This window comes from Mytilus edulis, chromosome 13 (assembly GCF_963676685.1).
Source record: "Mytilus edulis chromosome 13, xbMytEdul2.2, whole genome shotgun sequence".
NCBI classification, from domain to species: domain Eukaryota; kingdom Metazoa; phylum Mollusca; class Bivalvia; order Mytilida; family Mytilidae; genus Mytilus; species Mytilus edulis.
The window spans coordinates 4,170,915-4,194,010 of record NC_092356.1 but is presented as its reverse complement, the minus strand read 5'-3'; the positions used below and the strand labels follow the sequence as shown (position 1 = coordinate 4,194,010).

At 31.9% G+C, this 23,096-nt stretch overlaps 1 protein-coding gene across 1 annotated transcript; it reads left to right on the top strand.

Annotated features, from left to right (window-relative positions):
• Positions 1 to 20,555: 20,555 nt before the first annotated feature.
• Positions 20,556 to 22,535, top strand: LOC139501969 (uncharacterized). The gene has a single exon (XM_071291278.1). It carries the CDS (start codon positions 20,556 to 20,558, stop codon positions 22,533 to 22,535), a length of 1,980 nt encoding a protein of 659 aa, XP_071147379.1.
• The last annotated feature ends 561 nt before the right edge of the window (positions 22,536 to 23,096 follow it).

Sequence of the window (23,096 nt, the reverse complement as noted above, 5' to 3'; positions counted from 1 at the left end):
TTTCTCGTTTCTCGTTTTTTTAAATAAATTAAACCTTTCGTCATTTTTGTATAGCTTGCTGTTCGATGTGAGCCAAAACAAATACAAAAAATAATATATATATACATGTATATCAAAGTCAATGTCATAGGCAAACAAGAAACACAATCTTATAATTTTGAATTGTTAAGACTGAAATATGAAGACATAATAAAATTGAGAATGGAAATGAGGAATGTGTCAAAGAGACAACAACCCGACCAAATAAAAAACAACAGCAGAGGGTCATCAACAGGTCTTCAATGTAGCGAGAAATTCCCGTACCCGGAGGCGTCCTTCAGCTGGCCCCTAAACTAATATATACTAGTCCAGTGATAATGAACGCCATACTAATTTCCAAATTGTACACAAGAAACTAAGATTAAAATAATACAAGACTAACAAAGGCCAGAGGCTCCTGACAGGCGCAAAAATGCGGCGGGGTTAAACATGTTTGTGAGATCTCAACCCTCCCCCTATACCTCTAATCAATGTAGAAAAGTAAACGCATAACAATACGCACATTAAAATTCAGTTCAAGAGAAGTCCGAGTCTGATGTCAGAATAAGTATTATTTAACTTATTCAGGAAAATACACAAGCAATGTAAGCATGACCTCCCTGCCGTATATTGAAATTGTTTTTCCCTACGTTTGTATGCCCCACCTACGATCAAAGAGAGACATATTATTTTCTGGTCTGTACGTCCGTCCGTTCGTCCGTCCGTCTGTACCGGTCAAGGTTAATTTTTTTTGGTCAAGGTAGTTTTTGATGAAGGTGAAGTTCAATGAACATGACACTTAGTACTCATGTTTCCTGTGATATTATCGTTCTAATTTTTATGCCAAATTAAAGTTTTGACCCCAATAACGGTCCACTAAACATAGAAATGATAGTGCGAAGTTTAAGTTAAAGTTTTTGGTTCGGGTAGTTTTTGATGAAGTTGAAGTCCAGTCAACTTGAAACGTCCCATGATATTATCTATACTATTAAACGAGAAGACCTCATTTTGTGTGTCGCTTCTCTTCTTTCCACAATAAATTAATCAACACGCCTCTGTGTCCTATAGGTACAGTACATAGTCGCATTTGTCATCCATTCGTATGATTATTCAGATTGAGTTATTTTGGGAGAAAAACGAGAAAAAACGACGGTCACAGAGTTTATTAAATGGATATGATCTGTATACTATATCAATTGACCACCATGGATCGAAAAGTAAATTTAGAATTGAAAGTAAATACGCTTTATTTATATAGGAATTTTGAAAATGAAGGAGGAGGGATAAAAAAAAAACATTTCCCTGTCCCCAATAACCTATGACTTATGATACTTTTGCTGAAATTCTCCAGTCATTCAATATTTTACCAAATTCTTCCAACAACACTTTACAGACTTTAAACTACGCTCTGAATGCCGGTGTGTTCTAGTCTTTCTAATTTGAAGGGCATAAACATCAATAATTTTCAACCAATGATATAAGATAAAAGATTAATGAGAACTATGTAAGAGATAAAGAATCTAGTATGATATGTGTTTTTAATTATATACTAATGCATTTTAATGCATATAAATAGGTGTCCTAAGGTTAGGACGATCAATGCGATATATCAAGTTAGACAAAGACATGTCATAAGATAGTCTAAGAACATGTAATTATCCTAAGATAGTTTCGGGAACACCACCAAGAATTACCATCAAAAACTTATTCTCGAAGAAAGTGTATTTACTCAACGAAGAACACAATATAAAGATAAGGATATGTGGTATGCCTATCAATGAGACAGCTATCCACCAAAGTTCACATGAGGAGGATTTAAGCAATTATAACCAATTGCACGGCCTTTAACAATGACCAAAAAAAAACCAATACCGTATAAATAGTCGGCAATAAAACGCCCCGACAACACTGGCACTTGTCTCAAAAAAAAATCCTATATACCTTAATATAAAAGGTATACATAGGATTTTTTTTCATGAGACAAGTGCCTGTGCCCGAAAAGCTAACATTACCATTGTCTATCAACAGTTTACAATATTTATCGACAGAAACGATTTTGTACCACTAATTCACATTAACTTCAAATAACAATACGTATATAACAATAAGCATTGTGCTTCCAAGAAATGAACTAAAATTGTTCAGGCTCCTAAAGGATATGCAGATCATGCTTTATATATGGCAACCGTCATGTTGATCATTTATGAACAAATTTGATGTAACGTTCAAGGCAAACAGGACGATCAAAACATGCATATGCAATACTCTAAGGAACATATTGCTGGTTATCTGTGACATAAATGTTACTGAATTGTAACCAACACGAGATTGTTTCGTAGCAGCTCAGATTGTCATATTATTTTCGATCTATGAGTTTGACTGTCCCTTTGGTATCTTTTGTCCCTCTTTTCGAAAGGATAACTATAATTACATTACGTGAAACCCATGGGTTTATAGCTTGCTTCTTATTATCAAGTAGATCCTATTTGTCGGCAGGGGTCTAGAAACATGATAATTTCTTGGTCATCTTTCCACGACAGAAGACACGCTGGACTGTGTGTGATGTATAAATTCGTCCGGTCAGAAAGAGAACGTTACGTTACTAGATGCCGATGATTTATTATAGTATGAACCCTTGCAATAATTCTGTGAGAGGAAAGTTGTTGGTCAGTTACAATGCCTAAATTCTGTTCCTTTTCCATATACCAACATTTTCAATTTGCATTCCAACTTTCCAGCGACCATCCCGGTATAACCCCTATTGCAGGACCTAACTATTGTATAGATTTACTTTTAATTTGTCTCATCCTGATAATGCATGACACATTTGTCCTGGACCTTAGTCAAACATCAATAGTATCACAGAAATTGTGTGAGGACATACAAGCTCCGGAATATTGTATCAAATGGAGCTATACAAGCTATACACAAGAGCTGCTAAGATCTTTTTCAAAGAAATGAAAAGTTAGGTAGACGCCATCATCTCTTGTATGTCAAGTTTTTGTTTGAAATCGGCCATCATGGTCAATTTCTAGATGTATAAGTCAAGGTGAGAGACAAACTTAACTATACAGTGGTATCCTTTCATGTTCGATACGATAGATCGAGACATTCGACGGACTCACCATCATTGAACTATTTAGCGAGAGGACATCATCTACATATCGGACTGTTAATATAATTCGAATGTTCCGAAGGAAATGTGACTCGTATGAATAATGAAATAGTCTACGAGCATAAACCCAGTTAATTTCCATATAATGCCGATTCCTTGTCGAAAAGTTTTCACCCAAACTAACAGATATGTAGTCAATAAAAATTACCAATCATCTTGAAAAAAGCAGCTTCAGAGAATTTCTGTATGAATATAAAGAGATTTTTTTATATAACGTTGATAAATTGTTCATTACTAAATGTTCAGTGACAAATTCGTGTGTGTTTAGGATGATGACCATGAGTAACGTTAGGATATGCAAGGTTCTGGTCTGCAGGGAAGGCGGACGGGAATGTTGGACTGTCATTGGAAAATAAGGGCATGTTACGTACAGACTCCTTCTTTAACGTGCAAGCAGCAACACTCGTTTACACAAAGCACCGGATTACATAGATATAAGAAGATGAAGTATGACTGCCAATGAGACAACTCGCCATCCAAGTCACAATTTGTAAAAGTAAACCATAATAGGTCAAAGTACGGTCTTCAACAAGGGCCCCAAAAATAAGTAGTGAAAACCCGTTTAAACGGGAAAACCAACGGTCTAATCTTTTAAAAATAACCACCCCAACAAATGATAACCATGCACTGAACATCAAGTTCCTGTCCTAATTCCGAAGGGGCACGACTACCTATATTTATGTATCCCAAACAACCAAAATGGAAGCCGCAATAGCACAAGAATTTTACTACTGGAACCATTAGTACCAAAGAGGACAATATATCTAAATCCCAGTTAACCCTTGGGGTCTATCACCAAATATAATTTGTTCCTCCCTGGAACCAGATAAATGTATTTACGTTAAACTTTGCTTTCTTTTTTATAAAACAAAATTGGACAAATAATTTTGATTTGAAATTTCAAATATAAGTATAAAATCTTTATAGGATTACAAGAGGAAAAAAAATCTCTTACAAGTCTATGGAATATTTTGTATCCACATCTGATTCGTTATACATCTCTTACATGTTATCAGACGAATGTTTATGTTCGCATATACATAATGGTTCAGCAAGGATTTATTCAGGATTTAATTATTCTAGTAAATATCTCTGATAAATATCTTTTGATAAATAGTAAAATATCCATTATGCATTATTTTCTTAATAATTTTATAAAGGATCAATACAAAAAAATGTAGATTCCTTGTCTAAACATGTTTACTATAGAATACGTTATGATATTATAAAATGTATTTTAGAATATAATTTAAATGTTTTTACATCGCCTTTCTTAGCAGCTTTTTAGCTAAGTAGACATATTTTCTTTTAGTCTATTCATGCATGGTGCAAAAATAAATAAAAGAAAGAGAAAAACTGTATGGAATATACATTTGTGATTTACTATTTAAACACCCGTCTACATTTGTAAATATATAAAAAGAACTTTACATTGTTTAGATTATATATCGATTTTCTAAATTTGTAGATAAACGATCGACTATAAAGTCAGAGTTCAAATTATCATATATAATAGTTTAACACGTCCCATTAAGTTAATTGATCAGGAACGCCACGATCTTATTGTGATGAAAGCTTTATAATAAAGTACTATTGGCGTCCTTTGATCCTTTGTCAGAAAATGCACCCTACTACGAAACATTTGTTCTTGCGGATGTGAAAATATCTGCCAGATTTAATTTACATCGAGTTAGGGAAATGAGGTCATATAACCTCTTTAGTTATTTCACTTCCATGGTTAGGGTAAAAAAAATCTGAATAATTAAAAGTCAGGCGTTGATAAAATATATAATAATAATCTTTTTTGTCATATATATTTCAACAAATTAAACGTGTTTGTGACAAACTGAAAAAACCTAACATATCCAAATACATATAATATATATGTATATATCTATTGTTGCAAGTATATACATATAATATAGTGAAAAATCTAAATACAAATTACAGTATATTAATTAACCACAAAACTTTAAACCATGCATCGGTAAACCAAGCCCTGTCCTCAGTTTAAAAACGAGCCTAAAATGTGTTGAATTTTTTTATTGATTGATCATGATGAGTATGTATTGTAGTTTTTGTTTGTTAGTGCAACACACAAAGTCAGTATTTTGAAAAGCATTTGCAGAGAAGTTATTATTTCTTACATGTTTATTTATTTCGCAATGAAAGAAGGAGTGAAATTCACCATCTATAGCTTTTAAAGGGCAAAATCGAAAAAAAATAGTTTTAAAGATGGAAAGCAGCTAATTTCCTTTAATTTTTTTTTACTAAGACCATACATGTAGTGTCAAATGTGTACTTTTAGATTTACACGTATATTTGATTTTTGTTTTACATATTTTCGGACACGTGATTATCTTATAACTGTATTATAGAAATTTGTTCAGATGGCACACGACCTCAATTTTACAGATACATGTACATGTATTTGCAAATTTTAGTATTTATTATTAAACGATGTGTTGGACACCCATACGCAATTTAAATCGCAGGGGAGTTTTAAACTCCATTTTGGATTATAATTGATAAACTCAAGTTACGACCGTTGTATACAGACCTTTATATTTAAAAAAAAACTTATGGAAATTCGGATCTCAGATTTTAATAGATACCTAAACCATGGAAGTATAAATTTTACTTCCATGCCTAGACAGTGCATTTGGAAAGGTTCAGAGTTTGAATCTGAAAAGTATTCTTGATAGCCATTCGTTAGGCTAGCATTAAAAGAACAAAGCATGAGATTATGGACCATGTATATTTTTCCTACCAATAAAATAGACTTGTGGTTAATTTTCATTAATTTATGTTTTATATGTTGTACACTTGTATTGTGCATTGCTATGTAAATCATATGTGCTTTATCCAATGGATAATTTGGATTTTTGCAAGTACGAAATTTCGACACGTTACATGAAGTATAAGAAATACAGGGAAATTAACCGAACCTCCATAAAATTCCATATCCTTAAAGTTTTGCTTATCTAAATCTTAAACTCTGCTTTAACACATAAGGCCAATGTATACCAAATTGTATATGCCACATCTGTTTATATCATAGAAACTGTGATTGGTAAACAAACATAGTTGTAATAGTTACACAAAAGATTCCATTGAACCACATTTGCATCTTCCTTTCTATGATACTAAAAGATGAAATATACATGTACATACAAAGACACATAATAACGATTTCTCGATTTCTACCGATTGGATTGCGGTGCGATTGCCCATATATTACGACATTTCATAGATCCGTTTAATACCCTTTGTCTGAAAATGATAAACCACTTAAAAAAAGGGACTAGTAAGCAAATATTTTGACTGTTACTTTAAAAAAAGTGTAAACACTTTACAAATATGATATTCCACAAGGGGGACCGTTCCCCTGCCCCTCCCCACTTCATCATATTCTCACAGTTGTAATCGAAATTTCGCTTCATTGGAGTCGGTGTTGACAAAGTCGTCTGCCGGTGAAAATTAAAAACAAACCTGAATGATACAATGGCATACATACTCTTGTATTTTAACTATATTATTCAAGATCACCGAAATTAAAATGATTTATTCAATATTTTGGGAAAAAATACAGTATATCCGTTCATAGGAATAGGCGCACAATTAGAGTTCTCCGAAAATCAGTAAAAAAAAGTGATGAAAAATGTGTGCGCACTCATGTCTTGCAAATACATGGTTCAAACTAAAATAAAATCATTTTACCCGTAAACGAAAAGAATCGTATGAACAATTAGTTGTTTGCTGGTTTTAGTGACACTATCGTTACGCTTGGCTTTCCATGACAATCAAGATTAATTTGTAGAGAAAGCCAGAGAAACCCACTGGCCTTCGACAAGAAAACAAGTAACGCGTGTCTATTTTTAAAGATCTAAGCTAAACACACTTTACCGAAGAAAGAACCACAGTCACGGCCTCAGTTTTGACACGCTAGTGGCCATTAAAGTACTAGATTGTCATTTCGGGGCCTTTTATAGCTGACTATGCTGTATGGGCTTTGCTCATTGTTGAAGGCCGAACGGTGATCTATAGTTGTTAATTTCTGTGTCATTTTGGACTCTAGTGGAGAGTTGTCTCATTAACAATCATAAACACATCTTCTTTTGGTATACGTAGACAACTCGGTGATAAAGTTCCCTTCACATATCGACAGATCCAGTTTTCTTATGACAAATAAATATTCTATATCATATTCATTGAAATGGATATGGTTTGTTGAATTTGTTCGTCCTAAATATATCTGTAATACTTGCCACTGCACGATGAAACGATCTATTAACCGTTCATAGGAATTGCGAAATTGTTCTCTTTCAACTTCTCTTCCTGCGTACTGTTTAAGGGGATGACCATGTTATAGTTGGAGAGGGGCAGTAGACGATTTCGGGAGGAGAATATCAATTTTCCCCTTTTGCGAAGCCGGCTTTTTCTTTTATTTAACTAAAGTGGTCTTTTTCCAGAGACATGTATAACAAGACCAGAAGACTCAGGTGTTATAATCTCCCTCAAAGAATATCAAATGTTCGTTCTCATATAAACAAAGAAAATCTTTATTATTTTAATACATATTTATAGAGAAAATTGATTAAGATTTTTAAATAGCTGCGTAACATCAACAAACAGTTCACTCTAATTTTAATGCGAACGGTTTTAGAAGATACTCTGATTTACAATGTATATAGACCGATACACTGAGTTGACATTTTGAAATAATGACTCCATTTATAGTGCGAAAAAGAACCCAATGCTTGATATTATTACAAGACTTTGTCTCTGCTCTTTGAACAAACTCACAACCTCTTAGCCTGTACATAGGACAATTACAAACTCTTTACCGTGAAACTACCGATGTGGTACAATTGTAATACAAGAAAAAAATCTAGAGTTAAATAGAAACTTAAATCAAAAGCAACATGCAACTGTTGTATAGGATAATTCAAGTAAAAATACTTTCTTTTATAACTGCCCTTTCAAAGAATGTAGGCATATTGTGTTTGCCATTTTACCTGTGTGGAAGTTCTTGTAAAATAACTTTCTTTTGAAGAAGACCTAAGACATACGATGATTTTGAGCTTGTCATCATGACTTGTACAACATGTATATTACCTTTAAGTTCGGTCTCAATGCCAAAATATCAATGTCAGATTATTCGTATTGATGTTACCTTTCCGAATATAGTCCTTTGATTCGACCTTTTTGATTTGAGTCGGTGTATTTTTTTGCCAATCGTACTTACATGTATGCATGATATTGGTTCTCTAGAAAAAGTTCTTGGTTTCGAACTTTATGTTCGTGTGACGTTGAATAAAAAACAAAGATAGATTTCAGTATTAAAATAAGATAGTTCAGTTTCATACAATATCAACTTGAACTAATTCTAGCCAGATTATGAAATTCTGTGATATATGACAACCTGAGTGTAGAGAATATACGGAGAAATGCATAACGTCAAAATGTAATGGGATGGAAATTGTGTTTTCGTCATCGGTTGTTATAAACTGACTACTAAAACTTTCAAATAGTTCTGCAAGATTGTCTAGTTTTCATTTATGAAACAAAATAGTCACAGCTCAACTTTATCATATGATTAAAAAAAAGCGGGTGCTTCGCATGCTAAAGTCCATCATTATTCCTGTTTTTTTTTTTGTCTCCTTCGCTTTATGAGAGAAGTAAGCGGTCTATATTTTATATATACATGTATATATTATAAGTACTTCTGAACCAGTGACAACTCTACAACAGATTTATCCATCGGATCATCAGCAGTGATGGTGATACATGGCTGTGTACATTCTGTATATACAACACGTCTAAACATCAACCCAACAATGTAAGATCTGTAAATTTGCTTTCAGAATTTTGTTGTTCTTCCCTCGCCGGGATTCGAACCCATGCTACTGAGATATATATGCATATATTTGTTTTTAAATCAACGCGTTTTAAACGTTCAGACAGGATCTACACATTTTTCAATTACGATGTAAAATAAAGTCATATTCTGATCAGTAAACAATATAGTATACTGCTTTGTGATTCGTCTGCAACACTATTTTCAAGAGTTTGGTTTGATACAGTCTGGAATCGAATATATATACGATTTTCCACATTTGCAGAGAGCATACTAGCCTAAGATTTCAGTTCAATAGATTATATATAGGCTATGAGATTTAGTTCTAAATATTTAAAAACCACAAAAGGGTACGGTAAACTGTCGAAGCAGTTAACATTTCAGTACGATAAGGCTAGGTTATAGTACTAGGACGAACCAAGCACTGCTTTCGTGTTTAGATAATATTTAGGGGCCAACTGAAGGACGGCTCCGGGTGCGGGAATATTTCGCTTCATTGAAGATCATCGACCTGTTGGTGACCTTCTGTTGTTGTCTTTTCTTCTATTGTCGGGTTGTTGTCTCTTGGACACATTCCCTATTTCCATTCTCAATTTTATTAGAGTATAATAGGCAATGCCCAGGAAATGTGTAAATAGTACTAAATACTCAATCACGCATGGTGAAGTCAGAAGTCAGATCAGTGAAATTATTCTGATTCTACTTCTACATAGATTGAACATAGCGCATTTTCACGCGTTAGAACCGATTTATCAAAAGTATGTGACTTTTTAGATTGAGGCTTTTTAAAGCAGAAACTTTTATCCAACATATCTTCTTTTTATGGACACTCCAAATATTATAACGTATACACATTTTATGTTACAAGTATGATTACAATCATTAATCACGAACATTGATTCAGATAATATTTATAGTAAGAACAATTAGAAACAAGCACTTGACGTATGTTTATGCCAGATAAGTATTGAGCAGTCATTGTCCTAAATCCGACATCGGCGATTGTTCCAACACTGTCCAAGTTATATAAGCGGATTGTTGATATTTTAAACCGGTTCTTGGACGTTCCTGTCCAACTTCAATATCAAGTCCTTGGGTTTTCTTATTTTCGTTTAGTTTATTATTTACGTATATTCTGACCGTGCTTTTTCAATTTCGCTTAATTGTTTTTGTTTTATATTTAATTACTTGTAATTGATGGCTTAATTTCAATACAGTGTATGAGATTAGCTCATTGGTGACGGTCATGCGATGAACCCATATCTGTTGGTCTCTGGTGGATTTATGTATAATCCTAATGCTTATACACATTGTTTTTTTTAGTTGTGAGAAAATAAAAATTTATAGAAGACAATATATTAATGTAAATTATTTATTTAAACGTTTAATAGTTTGGATAAATGTTTAACATTGTTATGAATAAAATGTGAGATTTTGAATTAAATCGGTGAACATGAATTTGACCGCTAGTGCCCCTTTAACATAGTCATCATGTCAACATAACCATTGCACTATGATTTCCCTATAATCATTGTCATACTTGTTTTAATATCATGGACAAATTGTCACACACACTTGTATAAGGGAATCTGTATGCAACTACAGTAAATGAATTAGCAGATACGAAATAAATAGTATAAGATATCGAAAATAAAAAAAAAGGGAATTTGGAAAAAAAAAGACCGATTTTCTACATCTCGTAGTGTTTGAATTGTGTAGAATTTTTATAGTGTTCTTCATGAAATAGTGTCCACTGGACATTATTTCATAGTAAATACTGTCCATGGACACGATTTCCTATGTAAAATATGTCCTCAGGTATAACGTGGACATTATTTAATTCTATAATTCTGTCCAGGGATAATGTGTCCACATGGACAATTTTTTATATGATAAAGTATTAAATGATATTCATCGCCTTGTAAACTATACGTATTGTAACCTACATGTATAATTGCGAACTTGAATACATTGTTACGTTGAAAAAAGAGTTGTTTCATCAGTACACATGTATACCATCCTTATCTTCTTATTTATATTACATGCACATGTATAATGATTTATGTTCAAAATGCTTTTCAGTATTATTTTCCAAGGACATAGACATATTTAAACACTAACTATTGTCCTGTAGTTGGACCATATTTCATACCTGTAATTATAACTATTATTGTTAACTGCTGTCCACTTACAGGACAACATTTTATTACAATGGACATTATTTATATCAAAATTCTATATTTTATTTTGTCTTCTTCTCATAATAAGTATAGTAAAGTTCCTCAAATTTGATTTTCATACTTTACAAACTTCCTCCTTTCATTGTCATTAGCATTACCTGGGTATTTCCAAGGAATTAATGTCTCTATATTCATTTCCAACCATAATATGGTTGTTAACATTTGTATATTAATCAGTCATGCGAGTTTCCGAATTTTCAATTGTTCAGATTTTATTAAAATTCAAGTATATTAAAACTTTTTAATGACCTTTGTATTACTTCCCTTGGAGGACACAATTTAATTGCAGATTAATTGAAAGTTGTCCTGTGGTTAACACTATTTCATGGTTTTTGCAGTAAAAATATGTCCACTTAAGCGACAATATTTCATGGCAATGGACATTATTAAATACCAAAATTCAATGAAAAACTGTTCAGGTGGACACATTTTCACAGGACACTATATCTTACAGTTGCTTCATATTTTTATTTTTCTTCGGCTTCTTAATTCAAAGATTGGCCAGACTCTTTCAATTGCTTTCTTTACATAAACAAATACTAGATATATGATCTGTTTAGGAAATAGCCATGTCCTTAACATTTTACAGTATTTTACCTTTTCTATTTTTTTAACCTTGATTGTATATTACAAATTCGTTTATGTGCTGGCGTTGTTGTGGTAGTAAATAGTAAGATAGAAACGGTAAATTAACCAATTAGCATGTATCTAATATTTAGGAATAACCAAATAAACGTTGTTGTAAATGCAACGCAGTTAGTTCCCCTTGATGCATCTTTTGCAATCAAAGGGAGGTAAACTCTACGAACATAGGGATACAATTTTGGATCATACTAAGCAAAACTAGATGTATGCTAAACAGTTACAACATATGCTAATTTATTGCAAATATTAAAACCCTGACAGTACTGATAATGCAAAGGAATATAAATAATGCCGAATAATATACGAATGATTAAACAGTTTAATAGCATAATACACCATATTTGATGTTTATGAAAATAAGGAGATGTGGCATATTTGCCAATGAGACAACTAAGATTAAACTATATACATATATCCATCAAAATTCAGATGAATTGGATTTAAGTTATAGGCAACCGTACAGAACGTCCTTCAACCATGAGAAAACCCCTATACCGTATAGTCGGCTAGAATAAGTCCCGACATAAAAACTATGAAACAATTAAATTGAGAAGACCAAAAGCCTTATTTCTTAATAACCCCAAAATTGTTAAATTATGTACGAGGAAAATAGGAATTTGCAATGTAAAAGAAGTTATATGATAATGGAAAGGGGAGTAAAGAATTAGTATCTACTTCTTGAAATTTGACCCAAACATAGTCTTTTTTAATAAATGATTTATTAGCGATATATCCAACCTCAGATTACATTTTTACTGTTGTCTCAAATGTCTGCACAAAAGTAATGTATAGTTACTTTCCTCGTTATCCGATAATTCAGTGAACAAATGCAAAGACGAAAAAAGAATAGAATAACTTGAATATAAAATTAATGCTATATTTTGTAAATTTGCTTTAAACCACTCCTAACTATATGTATACTATAAAAATAACTCTCATTAAGGATGGGGTCAAATGTAATTTAACTAGACTTTAAATTGCAAAAAAACATAACAAATTAAATTCTCATAAATTAGAAGTAGAAAATATTTTAAATTCGAGTTATTCGTTATTCAATTCCAACTAAAAAACTTTTTATGAATTCTGATAAACTTGCAATATATTGTATTGTAAATTTACTTTAATGTGAATTAATTTTCAAATCGAATCAATTCAGTATTTTCTGACAAACTTGTAGTATAATTTGCCTTAAATTTCAAGTATATTTCTAAACTTCAGTAGAAAGAAATTTATTGAAAAATTAAATGTTAGTAAACGCATGCGTTCATGCAGTGTATGAAAACTAAATTACACATATATTATGGATTACCCCTGACTTAATGTTATTTTCCAGTTCAGGTATTTGTTGAACATTCACAATGCAGCATGTATATGCATTACACATTTATTGTTTCTTTAATATTTTGAGTAATCCATTTAAAAGCACCTTTTTTATTTTGACAATTTTTTTTCTGTTAAAAAATAGTTTCAATAAAGTTTTAAGATATCATATTTTGTGTTTGTATATGTGTGTGGCTTTGTTTTCTACAACACATATTCAAAAACTCAACCTGATATGTTCGGCATACGTGAAGGATTTTTAAATTTAGTGTGAACATGATTTTATCGTGTATGTGATAATTTATAATAACACTTTTAACATTAAACATTAACATTTAAATATTAAAAGTGTAAATTGCGTGATAATTGTATTAAAAATGTATTTTTGACTGAAGCACGTCATTATTTTCCTTCTGTGAGCCTCTGACATTCCTTAGTGTTCTGTATAGCTTTTGACTACGTAACATAGTAACCGGTGTTATGATGACGTTTTTGATGTTCCAATTGGGGATAAAAACGGCGTATATAACCCGGCAGTTTCCTGAATATATACCGACATCTCTGTGTTGTTATCCAATCACAAACCTCGACACATTTGTAATCCGTAATATAAAAATATATCATGGTGTTGGTGTTTTCCTTCTGTTGAGGCGTATGTTAGAAAGATTTCATCTCGGATGTACTAAATTTGACGTTTGACGATCGTAAAATTTTCACCTTTTGAATTCTACCATAGTCAGCTATAAAAGACCCCAAAATGAAAATGTAAAATAATTCAAACGAGAAAAACTAACTTTTCGTGATATAACTCTTCAACGGTATTATTATCGATTAAAGTTCAAATGTAGAGAATGTAAGTAATTGTGGCTACTGTACGGCCTTCAACAATGAGAAAACCATATACCGTATGGTCTGCTATAAAAGTCTTCGACATGAATCGATTTCGATACAATTAAGTTGAGAAAACTAATAAGTTTAGTTAAAACAAAACATTCTACGAAAAACAAATATGACAGACATGAACCAACGACAACCATTGACCTAACGACTACTGACTAGGTACAGGAATATAAATAATGTGGCGGGATTGAACATTTTTGTGAGCAATTAACCCTCCCCTGAGATGGGCCAGTGGTTTAACTCTACATAAGAACAAACTATACAAATCAGTTGAAAAATGCTCAACTCATATATAAGATGGATATAAATAAAAGTACATCAAACAAAACACAGAGTGGACTCGAATGAATACTTATACATTCCGAAAACAATCAAAAAACCACACTAAGTACAGATCCGAGGATTTTCGCAGTTATGGCCAAATACTACTATTGCAAAACATCACGTATATCAATCAGTACAACACCCAGCGTATAATACTAAGACATAACATAGGAAAGATGAAAAATAGATTGGAATGTACTAATTTGATTATATATTTTAAGGTAAATAACACTTTAAATAATGTGCATTTGTCATTTTTATATATGTAGTATGGTTTAATGATTACATGCATTGTTAATAAAATCACTATAAAAACCAACAATACACATTATAATGATATAAGAAGATGTGATATGAGTGCCAATGAGAAAACTCTCCATCCAAGTTACATTTTTGAAAGGTAAACCATTATAGTTCAAAATACAGTAAAATTCATCAGATGAATACACATATAATAACATCTAAAAAAAAACAGAGTAGACGTGGCCGAATACTTGTATATCCAAACAAACAAAAGACACAGAGTACAAATCTGAGAATACTCGCAGTTACAACTACACATAATAAAAATCATGCATGTAAGACTAAAATGTAAAGATTAATACCCTATTCAAAATATCTTCTTTTTCAAATAGCTGTTTAAGTTTGCAATAATATGAGCAACACTACGGGTGACCCATGTGGATCAGGATCTGCCTACCCTTCCGGAGCTTCTGAGATCACCCCAAGGTTTTGGTGGGGTTCGTATTGCTCAGTCTTTATTTGTCTATGTTGTTTCTTGTGTACTATTATTTATATGTTAGTCTCTTTCATTTTTAGCCATGGCGGTGTCAGTTTTTTTTTCTCGATTTATGAGCTTGACTGTACCTCTGGGATCTTTTGTCCTCTTTTACGGCATTATTATAAATGAGACTTTGTATCTAAATTAGCAACAAAAGTACTGTTTCACTTCATTAAAATCGGAGGGCACTCCTTAGTTTTGTTACGCAGTTTTCTATTGATTTGTTTAATTTCTGTTTAATGTATAAGCTCTTCATTTATCTTTATAAAATTTGGAATTTCAAATATTTTGGACTCACTTGAGGACATTCCTTGTTGAAATGTAGATCTGGTTCAGAAAAATTTGAATCGATAATCTTATTTTAAAGAATTTTCACGATGTCATATTTCACAAAGTTCGATTTATCCCACTTCGTTTGACATTATCAATGAGATTATATTTCATACATATTTTGCAAACGAATGAACATGGTCATCAATGTTTCAACATTTTAATATTTGTTTTAAGGCAACGTCTTCTTTGACTTTTACTTATAAGGAACAACGTTAGCACCACTTCTTTTTGTTGTTTTTTCTTTCTTTCAAAATTCAAAGTTTATCATACTTCAAACAGTTATGAACGTTTGGATAGTAATACGATTTAAAAAGTTTAATATGAAGATAACGAAAATACCTTAAATCAATTTACAACCTCTCTCCGTGTGTAAACAACATTTATGGTATCTTAGTTTTGATAGTTACCATATTTAATGTACATGATGTAATAAGATTTTTAAATGCAAATAACAAATCAGTGCGTAGGTGTTATGGATATGTTTTATTTTATTGGAAACGAAAGCCAATAAAACGATAATACATGTTTTAACAACAACTCTATAGCTGGATTTAGAAGATGTCAGGTAATTAATTTAACTTTTACTTACATAGAGATCTTAAATATAATGTGATAAAATAAATTTTGATTTCATATTATCGTTAGGTTTTTGTTTCACGTTTACAATAAAACGAAGTTGATACATATAAAAAAAAAAGATATGTATGCATGTCCATGAGTTTTCAACTCTCCATTCAAGTCTTAATGTGTAAATAGTAAGAAAGTATAGATTAAAGCACGACTTCTAACAAAGAGCTAGGGTTCACATATAACAGCACGCTAAACAGGGATCCAAATAAAATAACTGCAAACATAAGAATAACTACGAATATTTTCCAAATGACAGTAACCACTATCATGACTACTTGTATCGATTGCAGTATCTCCGATTGAGATTTATCACCGAATTCGTAGTTACAATGAGTAACAGACAGGTTTTTAAAGGTGGAGATGAGCCACAGATCAACCCAGTTTTTGTGGGTTTCTAGTTGTTTACTCATTGGATTTGTATGTAGGGGTTGTGATCTTTTTCTTCGATTTTTGTTGTATGCGTTGGCATTGTCAGATTTCAATCAGTAGTATACCGCTGTTCGAAATTCATAAATCAATTGAGATTTAGTTTTTGATCTGCTTTTTAAAAACCCAAAACAGATATTTGTTTAACTATAAAAAATGCAAACAGCTTACGCAACTTACCTTTGTTGTACTAATATCGATTAACAATTGCCATATCTTCCCTTTAAATTGAAACATCTCAAGTTTGATCAATTAGGGTATATAAGATCATAAATCATGCTTATTGATAGTAACATTACACGTTAATTGATGCTGATTAAGAGTGCCTACGTTTCCTCTTTTGTTTTACTAAACGGAAACGGCGTCCAACAATGTACAAGCAGAAGTCTTGATATCTGAAATAGTTTGTATAAAATAAATGTTTGCTCCGGTTTATCTGTATACTTGTAAAAATGTATCGTTTAGTCAAAAGGTTTGTTGATGAACAAACCAAAGTAATCGAGTAAAAAAATACTCAGGTCTTTCCACCCGAAACAAAATTTTTTGATAAGACGAAATTCAAATCCAGATTAAAACGTCATTCCACTGTCAAATGTTAGCTTATTGTATGTCAATTACATAATTCGTTTCTATACACTTTTTTTTAAATAAGGAATACAATTTGGTACTTACTGTCGGGAAATGTCACTTCCAATATCATTTGAAAGTTTTCTTGACTCTGATTCTAAAAATATATGATTCTTTATACTTTTACATTGAATAAGTACCAGTAAAAGTAATTCCAAGTACAAAGTTAAAGTATATTGCGTATTCGGAATTATTAGTACCTCTTTTTAAAATAGGAACGAACATAGATTTTACAGAAAAACACATATTGCAACTAAATAAAAACAGGCTTTTGAGATTGTAGTTAAGCAACAACTTCAATTTGTTTATTCTTTCAAACTTTCAAATGAGTATGAGCAACATTTTATTTTATACTATTCTGTGTTCACATAGAAAATATAATTTAAAGGAAATTACATCATCATAGCTTACAAATGACTTATTTTTATTGTAAGGTTATGTTATTTTGAGATATATCAACTATAATTCACGATGTTTGGTTGTATAATAGCATTACATAATAAGGTTTAGATCTTTGCTTAAATCTGTAAATATTTTGACAGATTGGCAAACAATGTTTGACACAGTTTTATAAACAAGGAAACACACTCAATATGCTATTCAAGTTACGTTCATGTTGTTACAAATGGGTTAAAATATTTTTTTTATAACTTTTGGGAAAAAAAACCTGTTTTTTTGAAATCTCAAAACATTTAAAAAAATCAACAACAAAAATCGCCTCAAATCATTGCTTTTGATATGGAAACAACACTGTAAATTTGGAACCAATCGGATTACTTTTAAGATTGTTACCGTTTTGTGAATTTCACTTAACATATACTGTCTATGGTAAATCATTTGATAATGTATGCATTTTAACGATTTCTCGTTGGGCCGAACTTTGCCTTACACATAAACGAATAAACTGTATGAAAAAGAAAAAGAATAGATGGCAAACATTGTCTTTACCTTTAAAACAGATTGGTATTGCAATGGTCATTAAATATTTCTACCTTCAATATTTGTCTTATGAAATGAAAACTTCATCTTTGATTTAAAAAAAAAATGTGTATCGTTTCTTTTTTTGACTATTGTATTTAAAAAAAACCCAGATATTTGGTTTTGTAAAAAAAATCTTTCCAACTTAGCCATACAGGGAGAGATTACTTTTAAACAAAATATTATAAAAAAAAATTCAATCAAAGTAGGTCAATTTTGCACGACTTTAAAGAAAACCTTATTCAAAATATTAAAAACCGTATTTCAAATATTAATTCAACCGCCATCAATCGAAATTCCCCATTTAAATTTAGCAGTTTTTAAAATTGGGTTAAAAGTGGTAATGCAGCCAGATTATTCAATAAAATGCACGTGGATATCGACAAATATTTCCGTGCAATGCCAGAAAATGACAAACCTGTTCTAGATTCTCTTCTGATAATACTATAAGGTCAACAGTGAACGGGAGAGCTTTTTCGCTTTCCTTTTCCTGTGACATAACATGAAAAACCCAAAGCCTCATTTATCTGGTTACATGAACAAAGCCAAAGTATGGTATACAATATGTAGGAAAAACAGGACGGGATTTTTTTTTAAACGAACATGGAAACATCTACACCGCTTCCGAAAACCTAAGAAATTCAAAAGTATAATCTATCAACATTTAGGTAAACACAACCACAATATTAAATTTATTAGATTTCATCCGCTCGAAACGATCCAAAAACAACAAGGGCAGTCGCATAAACAATTTGAAGATTCCCGTAAAATTATCCAACTGTCTGTGATTAAACGACTTCAAACAGCTTATCCCCTGGGTCTAAATGACAATATACTTGGACAAGGGAACATATCTACTACTTCTTCTATTGATATCATGAATATTGCTGATAAAAAACAACGAAATAATAGGTCTCATGGGAAACGTATCAATCGAAATCGACGAGTTAAACATCGTATAAATTATACACTTGGTAATCTCTATTTAAAAACAATAGTAGGCATCAATTATTATGTAAACTGGGTCAAATACCCATTAGTAAATTACACGATATTTTCAAAAAGTGTGACACCATCTCAATCTTCAGCCCACTGTATGAATATTCTCGTATAATTACAGCTTTTTGCCACCATAGGCTGTTCCCGCGTATCGACAAATCTGAAGATTATAAACGTCATTTTCTGAAAATTAAAATATAAATTAGATGCATGTTTTTTTAATAGTTGTTAGCGGCTTTGAACTAGCTGTCAGATAACTGCGAGTATTCTCAGGTCTATTCATTGTGTCTTTTGTGTCGGAATGTATAAGTACCCGGTCACGTCCACTTGTAATTTTGTCCATCTGATGAGTTAAGCCGTTTTCAACTTATTTTAATAGTTCGTTTTTATGTTGTACTGGTATACCACTGTCCCAGGTTAGGGAAGGGTTGGGATCCTGCTAACATGTTTAACCCCGCCACATTATTTATGTATGTGCCTGTCCCAAATCAGGAGCCTATAATTTAGTAGTTGTCCATTGTTTATGTGTTACATATTTGTTTTTGTTCATTTTTTTATATAAATCAGGCTGTTAGTTTTCTCGTTTGATTTGTTTACATTGTCTTTCATAGCTGACTATGCGGTATGGGCTTTGCTCATTGGTGAAGGTCGTACGGTGACCTATATAGTTGTTAATGTCTGTGTCATTTTGGTCTTTTGTGGACAGTTCTCTCATTGGCTATCATATCATATCTTCCTTTTTATATTTAAGTATGAAAAATAAAAGGGTCATAAATATTTTTATAGGAGTTTTGAAAAAAAGAATGGTAAAATCAATATAAGAGAAAAGCATGAATCAAAAACGTTTTTCAAACATAATAAGGCCGTTAGTTTTCTCGTTTGAATTGTTTAACATTGTCTTATCGGGGGCCTTTTATAGCTGACTATGCGGTAAGGGCTTTACTCATTGTTGAAGGCCGTTCGGTGACCAATGTCTGTGTCATTTTGGTCTTTTGTGGATAGTTTTCTCATTGGAAATCATACCACATCTTCTTTTTTTATATATTCCGTTTTATTCATGTCTCTAATTAATTCATGTCAATTTATTAGTCCTCTTATGTATTTAAAATATTTTCCCTGATCAATTTCAATTATTTTGTACTTTACTTTACTAATAAGTGTAATATAACACATTATCTGAATATTCAATTTGATTTAACTTTAATGTTCAAAACACATATACTGTGGAGAACATAACTGTCAGCAAAATTAGTGAAGGCATCCTAAATGTACAGTTTTTGATGATATATACCTTGAACAATGTTTTACCATGTTTGTTTTAAATTTCTAATTACAGACACTATTACACCCAACATATCACTAGCTCTTTATCGCTATCTGTGTCATACCATCGTAGGAACAGAAGAACATGTTAACACAATCAGATTAATGAACACGGTGAGGGATAATTTTTCAAGTAGCAAGTTACTTACATGTATAACAAGTGGGAGCTATGGAGAAGGACTTGAAATGCGAGGAAGTGATTTAGATATAATGTACGTAGACACATCTATTAAGGTGAATGCGGATAAACAACCCGACTTTGATCCAAGTATAACTTATCTGTCCATGGATACAGACGATGTAAAACCTGGTTTTACTCAATTAAGGCTAGAATATAGCAGAAGTCAGTATAACTTGGAATGCTGTGAAGAACATAATGGTAAAAATTATTTTTCGAGTGCATTATTTAAGGGAAGTATTTTATTTCTTGGAGAAAAAGGCGAAACAATTCATGGCCCGTGTATAACTGACAATAAAGGATTTTTTGATTTTGCCTTATCTTTGCATTGTAAAACGTGGATATCTTCTGCTGTAAATTGGATAAATAGGTCCAGTAGCTCATGGCCAAGTCATAATGTCAAACAAAGTATTATAAAACACGGAGTACTTTTTGTACCGATCGGAGTTCACGGATCACCAAAAGAAGGGTTGGAATGGCGAGTATCTTTTTCAGTGGCTGAAAAACTTCTAATTTATACATTTACTCACACCCAATTAATGTGCTATGCTCTCTTGAAAATAATTTTGAAAGATGTTATAGCAAATTATTCTGAATGTAAAGATTTACTCTGTTCATATTTCCTTAAAACAATTATTTTCTGGATTTCTGAAGAACTACCATCATCTGTATGGACGCCTGGTAATCTTATACCCTGTTTTATGCGATGTTTCAGCAGGTTAGTCTATTGTGTCGAGCATTCAGTTTGTTTACATTACTTCATTCCAGATAACAACATGTTCGAGAACAAAATAGAGGGCCGTGCTCGTGATGAACTTTTAGACAAATTAAACACGTTACACAGCTATGGTTGGCGATGCATTTTATTTTCAGATCAAATATCTAACTTTGATGTAGCGATGTGGAATTTTCCAATTGAACCATTTACATTATATGTAAATGACGTTCAGAAAGTAGTGCAATCCAGTATGTTGTATATTGCAAATGGTTTCTTAGCAACTAATTTTGATCTAGATATATTCAACACAGGATTATTACACAACATATGGTTTCATTATTTTTCACTAAAGCAATTAAATGCATACTACATATCACATAGGTGTAGTAAACTTGCTCAGCGTTTACCAGTTGATAGTGCAATTATCAACAATAAATACCAATACAAACAGTACAAATCCTGTTTAAGTACTCTTCTAACAAATATCTATCATGACGCTGTTTCTGGATGGCTAATGATAGCTTCATTTTTTTACAAAACAAAGCAATACAGAAAGGCTTTACACATCATTAGGTATTCTCTATCGAAATGTACTTTAGACAAACTGTTCTTTGGAATGAATCTGTCAGAAATCAATTACCAGTCACTGAAACTGCTGTCATTCAACAAGACGAGTATAGCTTATCTTCTGAAAATATTATTCGTAGATCATATACTATTTAATATAGATTCAACGTTAACACCAGAAGAACTTTTAATGGAGGGATGGAAGGGAAAATATGTCATTCCATCCACAGCGTATGCATACTTCCTTACTGTTCTTTGTCATTATCACCTAAATAATCTTAGACAGTGTCAGGATTCTATTCAGGATTTAAAACTTGTTATAGCAGACAGATACTTGATGTCAGATGTGAAGTGTACATCGGAGGTCTACACCTTATTGGGAATTGCTTTACAATTAGTTGACGACAAGAAATCCGCACGACAAGCTTTCTTACAGTCTTTGGAAATCTCCCCGGATGAATCGCTAAATTCTGCCGCAAGGAGACTTTTGTAATATTGTATAGATGAACACATACTTTTCGAGTGCATTATATTAAAAAAAAGTATATTCTTGTTTGGAAATGATATGCGCATGACAATTGGTAGACCTTATTTGGAAATTTCCTCGGATGAATTAACAATTCTGCCGCAAAGAGACTTTTGTAATGATGTGAAGATGATAATGATAAACACTATTGTATTATTTACAACACATTATATTCTTGTTTGTAAATGATATGCGCACGACAATTCGTAGACCGTGTATAACTGACGACAAAAGAAATATTGATTTGCCTGCTCTCTACATTGTAAAACGTAGATATTACATCAGTATATTGGATAACACTATCAAATAACTCATGGCTAAGTCATAGTGTCAAACAAAGTATTATAAATCACGGGGTAATTTTGTACCGAAAGGAGTTCACGGATCGCCTTAAGAATGTGTAGAATAGCGAATATCTTTTTCAGTGGCGGAGATGTGTTTTATTAATACATTTACTCAAACCAAATTACTGTGTTATGATCCGTAAGGGGACTCGCTGGTCTAAATAGATTTGTTTTTTAAATATAG